The sequence below is a fragment of the Ictalurus punctatus genome, chromosome 5 (assembly GCF_001660625.3).
Source record: "Ictalurus punctatus breed USDA103 chromosome 5, Coco_2.0, whole genome shotgun sequence".
NCBI lineage: Eukaryota > Metazoa > Chordata > Actinopteri > Siluriformes > Ictaluridae > Ictalurus > Ictalurus punctatus.
Genome location: NC_030420.2, coordinates 19,140,301 through 19,159,083, shown reverse-complemented (window position 1 = coordinate 19,159,083; position 18,783 = coordinate 19,140,301). Strand labels below are relative to the sequence as shown.

Below are 18,783 nucleotides of genomic sequence, written 5' to 3'. Positions count from 1 at the left end.
GGTGAATGCTTGATTAGTTTTCGTATTAATAGTTTAGTTCCAACATATAAATTGTTACTAAAAAAAAAAAAATCATGTCAACTGCAAAGGTATAGTGCTGCTGTTGTCCTCTACTTTACTAATACTGTGATTTCAGTTGCCCTTTGCTCTGTGCACAAAAGGCTCTGTTGCAACACTGACACTCAAGAGTATAAAATGCATATTGTTGTATAAAGTCCGCAGTAAAGCATCATTCATTTCTGTGCAGCAAAATTCACTTTATTAAGGATGCTTTACAAAAGATAAATTACAAAAGCACAATGGCATACAGACAATATACTCAGACATGAATACAGACATTTAAGCTGTTATGCAACTGTACTATGGAAATGAAGTTACGGAGAGAAAAGGATTACTAAAGGTTGGAAAGAGACGGACTGTGAGAAGAGATCTTGCTAAAAGTGAATCCTGCTAAGAAGATTGTTTTTATGAAATCATAAAAATGACAATGTTAGTAAGAGGCTATCTGACAAATTATAATCACAACTAAATAGAAAAACTAATTACACAAGAGGAAAATCTTTAACCCTTGTGCGTCCTTATAGACATTTTTGTCTTTTTAATTATTTTTATTTTTTTTATCATTTTGTCTGTGTTAATGCAAATAGTTAATGCATAAGTTTTGCAAAAGGTGTGTATTTTTATTGGAATTTTAATATTCCACCCTCATTTGCTTTCATAAATCTATTTCAAACTAGGTACACAAAATAGTTACACTCAGGACCTTAAGCAGAAAAATGTTCCCACTGAAACCCATTCAAACTGCAATATTTAATACCCATGATGTTTAAGCATAAAATCATGCATTCTGTGTTAACAGGCTTTTATTTTGTTGACAAGCTTTCAAAACATTGATTTAAAAATAATAATAATAATAATAATAATAATAATAATAATTCCGAAATGTGTAGCATTTTCTCGGGTTTAGTCTGTGGGGAAAATCCATGCTTTTCCTTTTTCCTGATTCTGCTGTATTATAGAGCGCTGCAGACCAGCTGAATAAATGATGCCGCTATAATTACATGGGTGTGTTTGTATTCAACTTTTTACACATGTGTGAACAGTTTGAAAGAAAGAAATGATATTGTACTGGAAATCACAAATCGCACCCCATGTATATGAGTCAGAGAAGATTACTGAGTTTTGAACATATTTGCATTATGTAAACAAACCGGCATTTAAAGGGTTAAAATTATGAAAATGAATGAATGTTTGGTAATTATTATCAGAACTGACACTGGTAAAAAATTGAAGTCAGTGAAAGTGGAATTTTTTTTTTTTAAATTATATATAATATTTCTATGTCAGTGTTTGGACATGGACATTTTTGTCCTTTATGGACCAGAGTGGTAAGGTTTTTTTTTGTTTGTTTTTTTAAAATAAATCTGACACTGCATAAAAAAATATGAATGCATCAAAATGAATGTCGCTGTTAATCATTGACATATCAAAGACTGTATTAATCAAAGAAGCAAAATTCTGCTTTGCATTTAGTATACGGAAAATAATGACAATTTTTCTTTTTTTTTTTCATTAAAAAAAACATCTGTGGCATTATGTAAACAAACCAGCATTTAAAGGGTTACAATTCTGAAAATGAATAAATGTTTGGTAATTGTGAAAGTGGAAAAATATAATATACATTATATTATTATAACATTAATATTTTATACATAGATAGCTATATCTCATTCTATGACAGTTTTTTGACATGGACATTTTTGTCCTTTATGGACCTATATGTAACTTTTTTAAATTGACGCACAAGGGTTAATTATTTACTAGTTTTTAAATCATGACCTAGCAAAAAGAATATATTGCTTTAACAGTCAAAAGTGCGTGCACACACACACCATTAGAATAATGCCTTGACTAAAACAATTCATTTTTGTTATATCTCTATAAAGCAGTGTAAAACTTTATTACATAATCATTACTACCAGCAGTATACTATCAAATTATAGCAGCTGCGTTTACCTTTGACACATAAACCAAAGGTGAAGGAATACTTTCTGATTAGCTTTTTTTTCTTCCGCACTATTTACATGGTGTGTCATAAATGCTTAAAATGTATACATTTAATAAGATAACATTAGGAAACAGATAAATGATTAAGCATGTGCCATAAATAAAAACAATATACTAATAAGAAGTTGGAAAAGAAAAATAATCCATTCTAACGCAGTTAAAATGATCTTATAACACAGATGGCGCTGTTGTTGCTTTTTTTAACCAGAAATGCTAGTTTTGACTTCAGTAATACTGATCAGTCACATAGCCTGAATTTCGTCTTTTTTAGGACAACACATATTTTGTCCTGATATTGTAAATATATAAACAGCTCTGGTGTCTGGACACACGCTTTTATACATGATGCCAGAACTAAAGACAACTTAGCTGAAACACTACTACATGGACATGGACATGGATCAGCCAGCTAGTGTGTGTTACTTAATTCAGAGCCACGGGTGAGTTTTCTAGCTTGTTTACTGAACACAATGTGAGCTAACTCGACAGATCTGTGCGGAAGTTGTTGCTGATATTTTCCGGCTAGCTAGCTGCTGAAATAAAACTTTATATTTTCTCCGCATTAAGCGTAGTTTTGGTTTGTTGTTGTTGTTGTTGTTGTTGTTGTTTGCTTTTGCGAAATGGAGTTACCCAATTTCGAAGCATACTTGCATCGCTAGCTAGTAACTATTTGTTAGCTTACTGATAGCGAGTCTACAAGAAGCTGTTTTAGTTAGCAACAGCGGGTTATTAACGGTTTAAAAGAGGGCACTGCCGTCTCAACTCACCACCGCCAGCTCCCGTCACAAGAACAACTTTTCTAGCAAACGACAAAGGGATGACGGACATGACAACAACTCAGCGTTTCTGCAGGAAAACTGACAGCGTTCACCTTGACCTCGACGTCATGACATCGCGTCATCGCGTCCAGCCAATCAGCGCTATGCTCGGGATTGAATAAAACCGATACACTAAAGGGCGAGTCCCAAATGACTCGCGATTCACTACTAATGAACGGCGTGAAGCAACCTATGTAGTGCACTACTTTTAATCATTGTTGCTTGTTTTTAGTCTACAGTTCGGCATGGTTTATACACTTTCTAGAATAGAGTGTCAAATAGGCTAACGAGTTTCTCAACAACAAAAAAATCCACGACAATTTGTATTTTTGAGCCAAATGAAACATTTCATGAGCATGTTTCACCTGAAAACGCAAAACACTAATAATAATACAAAATTCTACAATAATGTTTCTCACACAGTACTGACACTCACACCTTTGTTGTATATATTAAATCAACGTCCCTTTGCTAACTGGATAGACACGATTCTGTATCAACTTGTATATTACTTTAGTACCTTTAAGGAAAGAAAATCTTCCCATAATGCTTCATTTGTTAACTAATGTTGGATTTTTTCTTCTTTTTTTCAGGAAATCCGTTACCTTCATCTTATCTAAAAGAAATACTAACAGAAGTAATCAAACCCTTTGTTCCTTTCAAGAGTTCTTCCTCATATCATCCTTCTCACTGTCGCCTCTAGCTTGAAATGTTTGCCATTATGATATTCTGGCATTTTCTTGTACTCTGGGTAAAAAGATCTCCCACCACATGTACAGTCATGGGAAAAAGAAAGAACACCCTCCTTCAATTCTGTGTTTTTATGTGAACAACAATTGTGTGATCCTCACCATATTCTAGAAACAAACAAATAACCTCAAGTGAAAAAAAATACAAGCGATTTCAATATTTCAGTATGTTTAAAGTTACACCTTAAGACTACTTTAAAACTATGCTACATGGTGCAACATAATTTTTTTTGTACTAGTTCATAGTGGCCACTTATGTATGTAAGTATGTAATGGCCATTTATGGACAAACTAGGCTACCATAAAGGTCATGTTTGACTGGTGCTGGAGTCTACACTATTGATAGATAGATAGATAGATAGATAGATAGATAGATAGATAGATAGATAGATAGATAGATAGATAGATAGATGGATGCATGGATGGATGGATGGATGGATGGAAAAATAGATAGACAGACAGATAGACAGATCGACAGACAGACACACTGACCATTATGGCAATGGTTGGTCCTCACAATAAGTTAAAGAGCTCAGTCCTTGAGCTCTGGTTACTGCCTGTATGGAGTTTCTGTGCATGCTCTCCCTGTGTCTACATGGGTTTCCTTCTGGTTCTAATGTTTTCTCCCACTTCCCAAAAACATGGCAGGTGGATTGGCTACACTAAATTGCCCCTAGGTATGAATGAGTGGTTGAATGTGTGTGTGTGTGTGTGTGTGTGTGTGTGTGTGTGTGTGTGTGTGTGTGTGTGTGTGTGTGTGTGTGTGTGTGTGTGTGAGTTTCCACCTCATGCCCAGTATTCCTGGGATAGTCTCTATATCCAGTGTGACCCTCACCAGAATAAAACGCTCACTGAAAGTGGGTGGGTAAACGAGGTTATATTTTGGTTACTGCGGTTAAGGTAAGTGTCAGGGTTAGGTGTAGGCATAGCATTAATTAGCAGCATCAAATATGGCAATTGACAATCCTTACATAATAAGACAAATGAAATGCAAGATAATGAATGAAAATGTATCAATATATTTTAACTAATATGCCTTTCTTCATAAGTGTTATGTAGTATGTTCATATTATTCTGACATGACTGCAGCACCTTCACTAACATGCTGAGGCCAAAAGGCCAAAAATAGACTAGACAGAATTACTGTCATACATCTTCAACACTGCTGAAATGCTGAGCAGGAGATATCTCATATATATAAATTGGTTTGCCCTCAAAAAATATAATTAACATACGGATTAACAAATAATTATTTGGAACAACTGCTGCTCTTTCCAATTCAAACAGTAGACAGAAAGCAAAGACGAGAAAATCCCAGAGCTTTAATACACTGGAAATCTGTGCTTATTTATTGTCATAATCTAATAACTCTATAAATACATCTAATAACAGGTTCAAAATTTGGTATGCACACCTGAGCACTTTGGGTTGTTTTTTGTTTTGTTTTGTTTTGTTTTGGTGTGTGTGTGTGTGTGTGTGTGTGTGTGTGTGTGTGTGCGTGTGTGTGTGTGAAAACGTTTATTAGGCTATTTAAGTGAAATGTCAATCAGGATTCAGGATTGATTCCCGGATCTTGTTTTAATGTCGAATTAGGCTGCTGGATGCCGTATGCAGGACACTCTGTACGAATTCGTTGCAATTTGTTGCTTCTATTTTATTTATTTTATTTTATTTTTTTTAAATGAATGAACAAGGGTGCTTGCCCGTTCGGCAATGAAATGCTTTATTGCGCATGCGCGTGTACCGGGACGCGTCCTCCGCTTCCCTCCCCCCGCCCCCCCACTCCTCATCCTCCTCCTCCTCCAGATTCTTCTGCAATGTATAAAGAGCCAAGAGAAGAAAACATAACATTAAAATGCACGAAACAAAGTGCGCCGATCGCAATGAGAGGATATAGCTGTAGTCCTTGATTCGGAGTCGTTTTACAGAGAATGTCAGGGACAGCAAATGCGGAATCAGAGGGAGTCTCCAAAGTTCAAATAAAAAGGCAGATCAAGACAATCGTGGAAGATTTGGAGAACATCTTGGGAGACTTGAAGGATGTAGCGAAAGAACTCAAAGAGGTTGGTTGTGTCCGTGATGGGACCTGGGTACTGAATAAAAATCCTAGCGTAATGCGATGATCAGATGTTTCTCTGATACCGTCATGTGGTAGAATGACATGTCTTTATGAAGGCTTGTAGTGAGGTTCAGCGGATTCACAGCACACTGTCTGAGCTTTCAGTCACCCGGCCTTCGTGTACAGTACTATATTTCATGCTGTTTGTTGAAGATTTGTGATGACATGTTCAAATGATTTATGTTTGGGTTTTGCTTAGAAATTAAATATCATATAGCCATTCAGTGCCTTTTATCACAGTTATGCCAAACATGGCTTACTTTTTTTTTTTTTTTTTTTTTGACATGGCTTACTTCTCCCAAATACAGGCTTTTTTGGTTTGACATTTAAAAGCTCTCCGTTTTTGTTGGCTAATGTCTGGCGTCGCCGGTGTCATGCGATAATATTCGCACTGAGGCTAATGGCTTTCCCTGTACATTAATGAATGGCGTCCCTACATGGCTGTTTATTTGGTTTAATTGTTTATATCCTTGATATTAAGGCCAGTGGATAGCAAAAGGAAAACTGCAGTCTTTGCCGTCCTGCCACTGTGGTTTAGGATGTAGCACTCATACTACTAACAGATGATACATAGGCTCTATATATTAACTGAATATAGCACTACAGCTAACTTACTTTAAAATAGTCCAGGTTGGCTATAGTGGTAAATATCTCCTTGCAAATGATGACAGACAATGTCCAGCACACTCTAAACCAAAACAAGAAAATACCAATATTCGATTCAATTCAATTTTATTTGTATAGCGCTTTTAATAATGGACATTGTCTCAAAGCAGCTTTACAGAAACATATATAAACACAGGATACAGATTTTAAACGTGTGAATTTATCCCTAATGAGCAAGCCAGTGGTGACGGTGGCAAGGAAAAACTCCCTAAGGTGATATGAGGAAGAAACCCTGAGAGGAACCAGACTCAGAAGGGAACCCATCCTCATCTGAGTAACAACGGATAGTGTGAAAGTAAAGGGAAGTTCATTATGGTTTTTATATGAAGTCTGTTTTGTTGAACCAATCCCACTGTTCATTAAAGGAAACTTGAGTGCAAAATTGTATGTGGTAACTGCAGTCCTAAAGGCCATAGCAGCAACCATTCAGGCATAAAAAGTCTTTGTATTGTTTTACTAACAGACACTATATATAATCATATGTATAGCTTAATTTGCAATGCAGATGTTGCTTGTCCGTTTCATTCTTAGTGAGTGTGGGAAGAGCATGTCCAGAACATTGTAGTAGGAGGGGTAGAAAGCACTTGTGGCTTTTATGTGTCTATATATAAGTCTATAAGTCTATATGCTGCAGATATCCCAATTTTACAATTACATTCATAGCTCTTATATAATCATCTGCACAGTAACAGAGAGTGGGACCTCTTAAACTTTGACATCACTTGCTAAATTCATAAACTGTATTTATTTATACTATAGCATCCTATAAGCCTAGGCTTTTTTTAGCATATTATGTGGCTATTTAGTATTTATCCTTATCTGTGTAGCCTAAATACACCCTAGCCACATTAAATAATATCACAGTGCATGTCTAACTGGATGGTGCTCTAGATACCTGCAGTATTAATGTATATTTGTCTTTTATACATTTTCCAGGTTGTTCATGAGATAGACTCCCTGACTTCAGACCTCCAGCTAGAGGAGATGGCAAACAGCTCAAAGACTGACACACTCAACAGCAGCTCAAGCAGTACCACAACCACGACCACTGCCTCCAGCATTGAGAGAATTAAGATCTACCCTGAAGACGCCTTCCTGAGACCTCCATCCATGGCCTCTGGCATGCTCACAGTACTGAAGAGGACCCATCCTCCTCTCCTACCTCCTCGCCTGACGCCAGCCCGAGTCGAGGACCACAGCAAGAGCCTGTCCTCAGGGAACCAAGCCAAAGAGAACAGAACACTCATGCGCAATGGCGTCTTCTCTACAAAGCCCATTAGCATACCCGGCAGAGATTCGGTATGCATGCCTAAAAGCTCGACGGAAAAAGGACTGACTCTGATACCCCTTCTGCGGCACAAAAAAAGTCGATGTCGTCAGGTGACACGGGAGCGGGTGCGATTCAGTGAAAAGGTTCAGTACCACGGCTACTGCCCGGACTGTGACCTACAGTACGACATTGACAACACGGATATGCACTTACACAGTGATCTTTTTGACATGAAACTAAGCCCCATTCATCAGTGCTCCTCTATGGCCCCAGCCCATGTTCTGATGGAAAATGGTGGCCTGAGCCTCAGTCACAGCTTTCCTCCTTCAAATCAATCTTGTGTGCCTCATCATGCTACTCCAAAACCGCAGAAAACCATACTGCGCAAGTCCACTACAACAACTGTTTGATATATAAATCCCCCTAAAGAGACATTTAATAATCTTTTGTATGTTTTATTTGATGTCATAAGCACTTTCTACTGCAGTATAAAATGGATTATCTGAAGATTAAAAAGGAAAGAGGCTATGGGGATGCTTTACAGTACTTCATTGGAAGTCCAAAGAAAGTAAGTGATCGGTGAGTACTTTTTCAAATGAGCAGAATATACTGAGAATCAGGATAAAGGTATATTTGATAATGACCTCAGGTGAGACATTATGGTCATTAAATATTTATGGAGACTCATAACAATTCAAGTGGTCTATGAAAATGTGAGCTATATCTTCTGAGGGTTGAGGTCAGGCACCAAGACAAATCTGGCCCAGGTTTTCCACTGAATGGCAGATATCCAAAATGTTATTAATTGGGTGTAATGTATTATCCACATCCCTAGACTATGAATTTGCACTACAGCTCTTCCAGAAAGATTAAGAATTTATACTGTATATGAACATGTCAGAGTTATTCTGAGATATTTTTGCAACTTACACTACGTTATGATGATGCTGACACTAGACACCATGTCGCCATTTTTACATTCAAATCAAGGAGGGAGATGAGAGGCTTTTTGAGTGCTAAGGGTTTAGAAAGGGGGCATACCCTGGAGGGAGCTGAAAATAGCAACCTCTACTAATTAAAGAAATTAAGCAAATGCTGATTATGGAATTTCACCCCAGCTTTGCATCAACCTAAATATCAACTCAAGTGTCAAAATTCAGTGTAGTTGTGTAAAGAAATGTAACACTGTGAATGATCAAACTAAGATGCAGAGGTGAGTAAAGTAGTCAAAATTTATTTACTCAAGTACAAGTAAAACTACTTATAAAAATAATTACTCAAGTAACAGTAAAAGTAAGAATGTTAATAATTACTTGAGTAAGAGCAATAAAGTATCCAATGAGACAACTACTCAAGTAGCAAGTTTCTAGTTACTTTGGATCTGATCAAAATGAAGGGAATATCCTGAATCTCAGACTACATGGAGAACTGTAAGGCACACCTCTCCTTGAAAGTCTGTCTGTTCTGTTTATATGATTATAAAATCTATGTTCAAGAGGAAGCAGTATATCTCAGGGGTACAATAACACAGAACCTGTCATTTTCAACACAAAATCTCACGCACACACCCCAAAAAACAAACATTTTCCCAACAGGTGACTGTCCTTATTTTCACATGTTAACAACACAAACTTGTCAGCAACTGCATTTAAACATGACAACAGAGATGAAAAGAACAGACTATGGAACAGAACAGAAGAGAAAGTGTGTGTAGAGAGAGAGTGAGTGAGTGTGCGCATTAATATGTTTGTGTGTGTGTATGTGTGTGTGTGTGTCGTGACCTCATTATACATGATGTAATCAAATTATTAAAACTACATATATTAATTAATATTTAACAGTAACAGAGGAATGACACTGAATGTAGTGAAGTCAAAGTACATTTCTGTGATTTAAAAATTAATTTGAGTAAGATATGGCCAGTTAAACCTACACTTAAAAGTTTTTTTTTTTTCTTCAAAAAGTTACTCAAGTAAATGTAGCAAAGTAAATGTAGCATGTTACTACCCACCTCTGCTATGTACACTGACACTCCTTGTGTTGTTGAATTGGTAGAAGTAGAGCTGACATTTAGTAAAAACTCCATCAAGCTTATTTGATCCTAATGAAGTGCATATTTTCCCTCCAGTATAAAAACAAACTGTTTCCATTTAAGCTGTATTTACTACATTTTGAACCTTTAACCAAACAGTAACAATAAATTATCTATCTATTCCAGTGATCATCCTTTATCAATAATCTGAATCAATTATCATCACAAAATTCCTCACTTGCAAGTCCAATAGTAAAAATTTTAAAAACAAGGATAATGCCAAGACAGGCTTATACATAATACCACTTGACAGACTCCCAGTAATCTGAAACAATAATGAAATCTAAACATAGACAAGTTTTTGAAGTGTTCATTGATAACATTTGACAACGTTCATTGATAACAACCAGACAAAAACCAGACAAAAACCAGACAAAAACCAGACAGGCATTAAAACTTACAAGGGTAAGCCAAAACAAAATCACTTAGATGTGCCCTTTTGTAAATATATAATCATCAATATGCAGATAAGCATATTTAAAATTTAATGCCTGCTATTACAGTATTACAATATTTTTTATTATTATTTTATTTATCAAATCGTTTAATCACTCTTTCTTTCTTTTGTTTTTTTTATATTTCATTTTCTAATGTTTAATTTTTCCTTTCATTTTATTTTAAAGCAAGCTTCCTTTTATCAGTTAGGCAGATCATTCCAGGCAGTTTAATAGATATTAAATGGATAATAGATTAATAGATAATGGTTGAGGTGATGGAACTGTTCATACACTAAAGAAGAAAAGAAACTGTGCTGACATGGGCAGAGCAAATTACTGAGAATTCACAGTTTTACTCTTTAGAGAATATAAGTAAGTAATTCCATAGAAACCATCAGTATATTTAGAACAGAATCCCCATTGAATTCTTCCTGCAAATGTTTAAAATAATCTTTCCTTAGAGTGCTACAGAACAAACGAAAATAGAAAACTGATTTCTAAGTTTCCCAATATTCACAAAAGTTATTAGGTCACCAGCATATGCAAAAATCCTCAGTGGCCTGTGTTGCTGTACTGATTTCTTGAATACATAAATACAAAGAATACACTTCTGTTTTGGAAGTCACTCGGTTCTCTAGGCTAGGTCAAAATACACATGGAAAGTTTGAGATTATTTGTCCAAATTGCTGAAATATCTGACACCATTTGATTGCCTTAAATAAATCAGCTCAATGTGATAGTGGGAGGCTAATGTCAGGATACCAAGAGTGAATAAGACACTTCTATTCTACATTACAGAGAATTTGTAGGCAGTGAATTTAATAGTAGTAAAGTCAATATGCTGTGGTTTGTCTATATAGAGCAGATGGCTCTTTTCTGATTTTAGAAATATTTTATTTATTAATTTCACTGTAACATAGATTGTGTGCATCTCAGCTGGACTGATGTAACCTAATGGATATTTTTATTATTTCCTTACAACTTAATAGATTATATGAGGTTGTTAATAATGTGTGTCATCTTATCATGATAGCATTCCATGGTGGCATAGCAGTTAATGTTACCACCTCACAGGTTCACAGTTCCCAATTTGATCCAGAGGTTGGGTTTAATGTCTATGTGGAGTTTCTGTGAATACTCTCCCAGTGTCTATATGGGTTTCCTGCTGGTTTTCCATTTTCCTTCTTTGGTGTGAATGAGTGTGAGTGTGTATGTGCCTGGTACTCTGTGATGGACTGATTTTCATCCAGAGTGTATTCCTGATTCATGCTTAGTGTTCCTGGGAATCTCTGGTTCTGCATCCACTGTGACCCTGACCAGATTAAAGTAGTTACAGAAGATGAATGACTATTTCCATAATGAAAATACATAATTCAAATCATAATCACAGTATAATCAAGTTATCAATCAATAGTTGGTCACGTATCAGTGTTGCTAGGCAAAGAGTTTTCGAAATGGAAAAAAGCCAGGAAAAGTGTGGTCGAGTAATCTAAATAGGCAAAGAAGTTATTTGTTTTGGATATTTATGTTATTGTGCCTATGTTACAATGTTGTTTATAGGGCATGGTGGTGTTTAATAAGGCTGTGCAAAATGTGCATTATGAGCCTGAGTGCATATTAGTAAATTTAGAACACCGGGAAATTTAGCAAATAGGGCTGTCTGATTTATAGATAAACTTTATTATTTAAACAATTATTTTACATTTACTACGTTTGCAGATGATTTTATTCAGGACAACTTCCAAATTATGCAAGAGCCTAAATGCAAATGAACAAGTGATCAAATAAAGTGTGTTAAATAAGGTTTTTATATTTGAATATCAACATATGATTGGTCACATTCAAGAGTCTCTGCTATGAGTGTGTAACTATTAAATGATTTTCCTTTGACCCTCTCATTTCCCAATATTCCATGTGTATTTTTTCCAAATAGTAAAGTAATATAATTATATAATATAGTTATATAATTTATACTAATAGTGTTCACAAGGAATAGGATATGGAAATGTTGAAATGGTGCCATAAAATGTAGCAAATGTTATTTAGTGACAAAGCGAATTTTTTTCTATGGCAAATGGCACCAGGAACAGCGAGCTATTATAAATGAAATAGATAATAAATAAATAAAATTGTAAGTCTTGCTTTGACAGTTGTGCTGTCCCAATTTGTCTGAAAGAGACATCTAATAAAGAAAGAGATGCATATTATGTCAGACAGTTTGTATTTTTGTAAAAGAAACCACTTGCTTTAAAATATATAGTTGGAGGATACTAGAGATACTCAAGCAGTGTATTAAAACATAACTCAGGATTTTGGATGAAAATGGCAAGAAGAAGAGATCTAAGTGACTTTGAAAGGGGGTTCATTATTGGGGCACGGATAGCAGAAGCTTCAGACATAAAGGCTGCTTAGCTGGCTGTGTTTCAATAGGAACAGTGACTGAACTGACATTTACTTTTAAGTCTATAGGAAAGACATCAGTAAATACAATTGTAAATTGTGGTCAAAAATGCACATTCAATTATTATAATGCTCATGCATTAATGTGATATGTAAGGAAAAACAGAAGAGGAATTATTCTTCAGGTTATAGAGAATGTCAGTGCAGAATGTGATCAGACTGTTAACAAGAACAGTCAGTTGACATCTGCATAGGGTGGGATATTGTAGGGTTGCAATGCATAAACCCCTCATTACAAAGACAAATGCACCTTTGAAAATTCAGAGGTGCAAAAATTCATAGACACTGGTCTATAGAGATGTGAAAAAGTGATATGAGTCATTCAGCATCATATTGGGTAAGTGCCTTTGGTGCAAATTAGTGACTCCGGTGGCTTTATTATGGTGTGGGGGGCATCTTGCTGGCATTGTATCAATGCAAATCAATACAAAATTATTCTAATTGATTTGGGACCAGGGTTACCATTTTGAGGGAACACCAATAGAGGGAATATCTTGGGGATGAATGATGTTCCATCCCTCCAGTATAGTTCAAGAGATGTGCGCTGAAGCTGTTCTGGTGGCTAGTGGTGGCCCAACACCTTAATAAGACACCATATGTTGGTTTTACCTTTAATTTATAACCTATATACAAACAACCAAAAGATTGACTGCTGATTTTACTGTACTGTAATTGAAAGTATTTGTCATTTTTGTGAAACTAAAAATACAGTAAAATTTATCTTCTGAATATAGAGTGTCATATTTTCCTCCAGTGCAGCCTCATTTATATGCATTTCTCATCTTGCACAATATTGATACTGATATTTGTCTAAATGCAATACTGATATAACAGAAGGCTACAATATGTAAATAACCCCTTTATAATATTTTGTTATATGACAGTGCTTCAAGTTTTGAATGTTTTGATTAATTACAATATCCCTCCAGCACAGTTCCAGAGATGTGCATTGAAGCTGTTCTGTTGGCTAGAAAAGTATTATTTGCTGTATTTGCTGTATTATTTGCTATAAAAGTATTATTTGCATAATGCAGCAAATAATACTTTTGGTCAAAATAATGCAGGCCAGCCATTAACTATGTGTGGCACAAAACAATTTATGGGGGAACATAAATCCCTACAGGGGAAACAAAAGGAATGGTGAGATGAAGCTCTGGGATGGTGAGCATTTGCTGCTTTATGGCTCTGTGTGATAACTTCTTAGCATTAAGCTAAAAGGTCTCCTTTTTCAGAGGAGTCTCCTAATACATAGCAAAAAAGAGCAAAGCCGTGGGACTTCACGGGCTGTGAAAATGAAATGTCAGCATTTTCTTTGTCTCTGTTTGCTCCTCAAATAGGTTGTCAGCTATGAAGGACTATAATACTGAGTGCGCACGTAGCCATGGGTGGTTTGTGCTTTCCACACTTCAGGTGGATTAGAGGTAGGGAGGTGCATTTGTTTTTTTGCTATAGTTGCTGTCCATGGATGTGCTAAAGCTGGTCTTAGGGTGGGATTCTGGGGCTAGTGAGACCTGCCAGAAAGTACCACTTCTTTGATCCCTTACTCCTCTCCTGGAGCATTAAGGTGTTGTGCTCATAGAGACTGACAGGAAGGACTCTGTTTTCCTTCTGGCATAGGATTCGTACCCAATTATCTACAGTCCCCTCTGAAACTATCGGAACGGCAAGGCCAATTCAATTGTTTGTGCTATACACGCAAGACTTTTGGATTTGAGATCAAAAGATGGATATGTGACAAGAGGAGTTTAGGATTTCAGTTTTTATTTCTTGGTATTTACATCTAGATGTGTTAAACTACACATCTTTTATATCAGACCATCCAATTTTTAGCTGAGCAAAAGGTATAGGAACAGAAAAGTCTTGAAGTAAGTTAAAGCAAATAACACTTAATATTTGGTTGCATAAACCTTGCTTGCAATAACTGCATTAAGCCTGCGACTCACTGACCTCACCAAATTGTTGGTTTCTTTTATTGTGTTGCTTTTACAGGCTTTTACTGCAGCCTCTTTTAGTTGTTGTTTGTTTCGGCAGGTTTCTCCCTTCAGTCTCCTCTTCAGAGGGGAAATGCATGCTCAACTGGGTTAAAGTCTGGTGATTGACTTAGCACGTCTAAAACCTTCCACTTTTTTCCCCCTTATAAAGTCCTTTGTTGAGTGGGCAATGTGTTTTGAATCATTGTCTTGCTTGCCAATTTGATGCAGTTCTCTGTACATTGGAAGACAGATTATTTCTGTAGACTTTTGGATTAATTCTGCTGCTACCATCATGAGTTACATCATCAATAAAGATTAGTGAGTCCATTCCAGAAGCAGCCATGCAAGCCCAAGCCATGACACCTCCTCCACCATGTTTCACAGATGAGGTTTTATGTTTTGGATTATGAGGAAATCTATGATTTGGCCTTTCCATCACTTTTGTAGAGGTTAATCTTGGTTTTGTGGCTTATCTCTGTATTTTTGTTTGCAAATTCCAATCTGGCCTTCTTACCACTTATGAGTGTATTGCATCTTGTAGTGTGGCCTCTATATGCCTGCTCTATATGTCTTCTATATGCCTTCACCCCTTGCCCTGTGGAGGGTGATGGAGGATTCACAGCTCTCAAAATGTTTGTCATCAGCTGTTGTTAGTTGATGGAGGGGCCTGGATATCCCAGCTAGAGGAGCCCACACAGGCCAGCCATCAGCTGGGACTTTAAACAGACTTCAACAAATGGCTTATTCAAGTCATTTTGGATAAGGATTATTATGCTAGGAGTTCTCCAGCCATAGGTGCTTAGTAGAAGCTCCACCTCAGTGGCACATGCAAGAGCCCAGAGGCATTATATTGCACATGCAGCAGATATGAAACCTTTTTTTTTTTTATTTTTTTTTTAAACCTATCTTGTGGGATGCCTCCATTGAACCTAAGTGTGTAGTAAATGTACTGTAGCCATATTGACATAGTTGTCAGAAATATTCTAATGGCAACACTGATGCTATCTAAATTCAAGATGTTCCTTGGGATTAACTTGCACTGTGTCAGACTATGTATTTCTGCTTTAGTAAGTATTACTTTTGAAGACATTGATCATGGCTGAAAGTGTTATTCTGACAAGTATGAACTAATGTAGTGAGAAAATGTGATTAGCAACTGAGAAGTTTCTTAAAGTGATATCTGAAAGCAATATAACATGCAATACAGCATGCAGCAGCTGTAAATAATGGCATGAAGATCAGATGCCTCAGCTGTTCTTCCAGAGGTAAATGGAGGAACAACAAATCTCTTTGCTAGCACAGCTGTATTGGCTGGTTAGGGCAAAGACTTCAGGCAGAAAAAATTGCTCAAATCATTTTGAGCAAAAAATTGCTCAAATTGCTCAATGATGTCAAATAAGTGTCATACCAGAAACATTATCACTCTCATATACAGTTGTGCTCATAAATCTACATACCCCTTGCAGAATTGTTATTATTTTGTCTTCTCTAAAAAAATGTAAATATATTATGTAGCTTCTGAAGGGCAGTACTAAATGGAAAAAAAAGAGCTTTAAACAATTTTCGTAGATCATCCTGTTCAAAAGTTAACTTAATGTATCATGTTGCCTTCTTGAGCATTAGTGAATGTTTGCACCTTTTGTAATACAGTAGTTGTATAGTATGTTCTTTATGCTTCCTTATGCACTACTCCCCAGAGTGGGAGGAAAAATCAATATCTTTCACCACTCCCAACCCACATACCTTATATTCACTGAGAAAACCTACTGTGCTCACTAGAGGCAGAAATGCAGTGAGATATGATTATTTAAGCTATATTCTTACCAGTGTAAAAGATAAAATAATATTTGTTGTTTGCTTTATGATTTGATAGTTTGAGATGTACAGTATAAGAATTGAATTACTGTTAGACTTTCACCAATTATTTGTTCTGATTACTATAAACTTTATTTTAAAAAAATACAAAAAAGAGGCAGTGGTGGTTCAAAGGACAAGGCTGTGTACTAGTGAGCACAGGGTTGTGAGTTAAATTCCCAGGATTAGAGAGCCACTGTTAAGCTCTTAAACAAGGACCTTCACCCTCAACTGCTTAGCTCTATGCTTGGACTGCATTCTGCCTCACTTGCAAGTCACTTTGGATAAAAGCATCTACCTAATGAATAAATATAAAATGAAAATCAGCCAATCACATCAATGCCACATGAAACGTTTAAGAACCAGAATTATTGCTTATATATGAGATATTGTACGCTCCATCATGCTCAACATGCTAGTATCACTAGGTTCATGATGACACACTTTAAAGGGCACCCAAAACGATTGTAAGGGGTACTGAGGAGAGCTGGTTGTCCTCTGTGTGTTGCTCAGTGAAAATACCCTAAAATTACTAGCAGATGTGTCCAGCTGTGGCCATTGACTTGTTGCTGCACCAGGGCTCAAACCAGGTTTCTCTTTACAATAACAGTGGATATCAGGCCTGCCAATCATGGTCATGCTTCCAAAACAGATAGAAGTTTTAGGTCAGTGGGCATCAGCTCATCCCTTTGGCTGGGTTTTCAGGCATAGTACTCTGACTGAATAGTTCCCATTGGTGAGCTTGTAAGGGAGAGTTAAATTCCCAGGCTTGCTAGAGAGCCCGTAAGACTCTTAACCCTCAGTTGCTTTGCTCTATGCTTGGACTATATTCTGCCTCACTTTGGATAAACGCATCTACCAAATTAATAAATGTGAAATGAAACACAGCCAATCACATAAATGCGACATTAGATATTTAAGAACCACTATTATATAAGGCTGCTTGTGTATGAGATATTATAGTTCCATCATGCTCAACATGCTACGTGTATTCCCTTTGTCACATTCCCTAAATTTTTTCAGTTCAATTTTCAGGTGTAATTCTCATGCTATGCTAAAATATATTTCATATGTTTTCCTTACAGGTCCCTTTATGACTGAAGAAATACCATATTGACCATCTGCTCACCTCAATTTCATGTGATGCTCACTTCAGAAAGCTCTTAGATCACTACCAAAGGCCCCATCACAAACAAAGAAAAATGTATGACAAGCAAGGCTACTCACCTGAGTCATCTACAATCTGTTTAATCATAATGGCCAAACGATATTAAATGTAGTTTGTTGTAGAAACACATATGTGATTCTATTAGACAAGTTTGTGTAGTCTTTGAGGAGAAGGAGGACATGACTACAATTTTTTCTTTTTTTCTTTTTCATTCCATATGGCATTCTGTTTTATTTCTGTAGCAGAAATTCTACAGTGATCTGAAAATTTATTGCAGCTTTGTACATCTTTTCTTGTGTAATTAATACCATATTTAAATAATAATAGCAAAGCCCTTTCAAATATTGCCTTTGAATGATGTGGGTAACCTCTCGAAGATATAGAGAAATGTATATTTAAGTGTGCAAACACAGTATATGTTTTTATAAAAGATTATTTATATAAATAAATAAATATATATATATATATATGTGTATATATATTTATATATATGTGTGTGTGTGTATATGAACATATTTTTGATATTTCTTAAAACGATTTTAAAGGGCATTTATTTACATAATATATTTATGTATTATTCAAAGATATAGGAAATTGTGCAACAGCTGCAAGCTATTTAAATAAATATTTTTTACTCTTCTGAGGATAATAACAATAGGAGATATCCAGTAAGTAGAACACTTTTTCACGTAGTCCACTCTAGTTACTTGTGTGTTGTCTAATGACAGTGAAAATACTGGGAAATGGTTAGTCATCTTCTTAGTCATCTTCTTCGCCATTCGTATTTATTTTAAACAGTAGCACCATATTTGAGCCAAATAACAGTTGTAAAGATGGGCATGTCCAACAAAAACGACCCTAAAAAAAGAAAAATTCCTGTGGGTTTTTAAGATGTCATTCTTAGCACTTTGCACTGAAAATCAAAGACGGTATACAGTAGGATAAAGGACTGCGTTTACTATGTTAAATACAGAGTGATTTGAAATAGATTTGCTTTCTCTTTGTGTGTCTGTCTGTGTTTATCTCTCTGTGTAAGCATTGCCTGCTATTTAATCTTTTACCACATTAGGCTTTTGCTAAAAGAAATGCAAACCAAACAGATGGAAAATA

The 18,783-nt window shown here is 36.0% G+C and overlaps 2 protein-coding genes across 5 annotated transcripts in view; one reads left to right on the top strand and one right to left on the bottom strand.

Annotated features, from left to right (window-relative positions):
* hsd17b4 (hydroxysteroid (17-beta) dehydrogenase 4) overlaps positions 1-2,990 on the bottom strand; it is a 20,378-nt gene extending 17,388 nt beyond the window's left edge. Inside the window, exon 1 of the mRNA XM_017467752.3 lies at positions 2,835-2,990. Coding sequence (XP_017323241.1) covers positions 2,835-2,895 — 61 coding nt within the window. The 5' untranslated portion in view covers positions 2,896-2,990. The remainder of the gene's footprint in view (positions 1-2,834) is intronic.
* Positions 2,286-18,783, top strand: prr16 (proline rich 16). Of its 4 annotated transcripts, none has more exons than XM_053680286.1 (4): positions 2,286-2,507; positions 3,479-3,522; positions 7,356-8,268; positions 17,591-18,783. In XM_053680286.1, the coding sequence occupies exon 3, from the start codon at positions 7,404-7,406 to the stop codon at positions 8,097-8,099; it is 696 nt and encodes a 231-aa protein (XP_053536261.1). In that variant the 5' UTR covers positions 2,286-2,507; positions 3,479-3,522; positions 7,356-7,403; the 3' UTR covers positions 8,100-8,268; positions 17,591-18,783. The 4 variants fall into 4 exon arrangements, with proteins under 4 accessions (XP_053536261.1, XP_017323243.1, XP_017323242.1 ...); XM_017467754.3 differs by having other exon boundaries at positions 3,479-5,697; positions 7,356-8,257; XM_017467753.3 differs by having other exon boundaries at positions 3,479-5,697.

What these genes read in the sequence shown, in the direction of transcription:
- prr16 (XM_017467754.3), top strand. Translation starts at nt 5,566, where the DNA reads ATGTCAGGGACAGCAAATGCGGAATCAGAGGGAGTCTCCAAAGTTCAA. An exon ending in TAGCGAAAGAACTCAAAGAG is followed by an intron (nt 5,698 to 7,355) that starts GTTGGTTGTGTC and finishes TACATTTTCCAG; the next exon opens with GTTGTTCATGAGATAGACTC.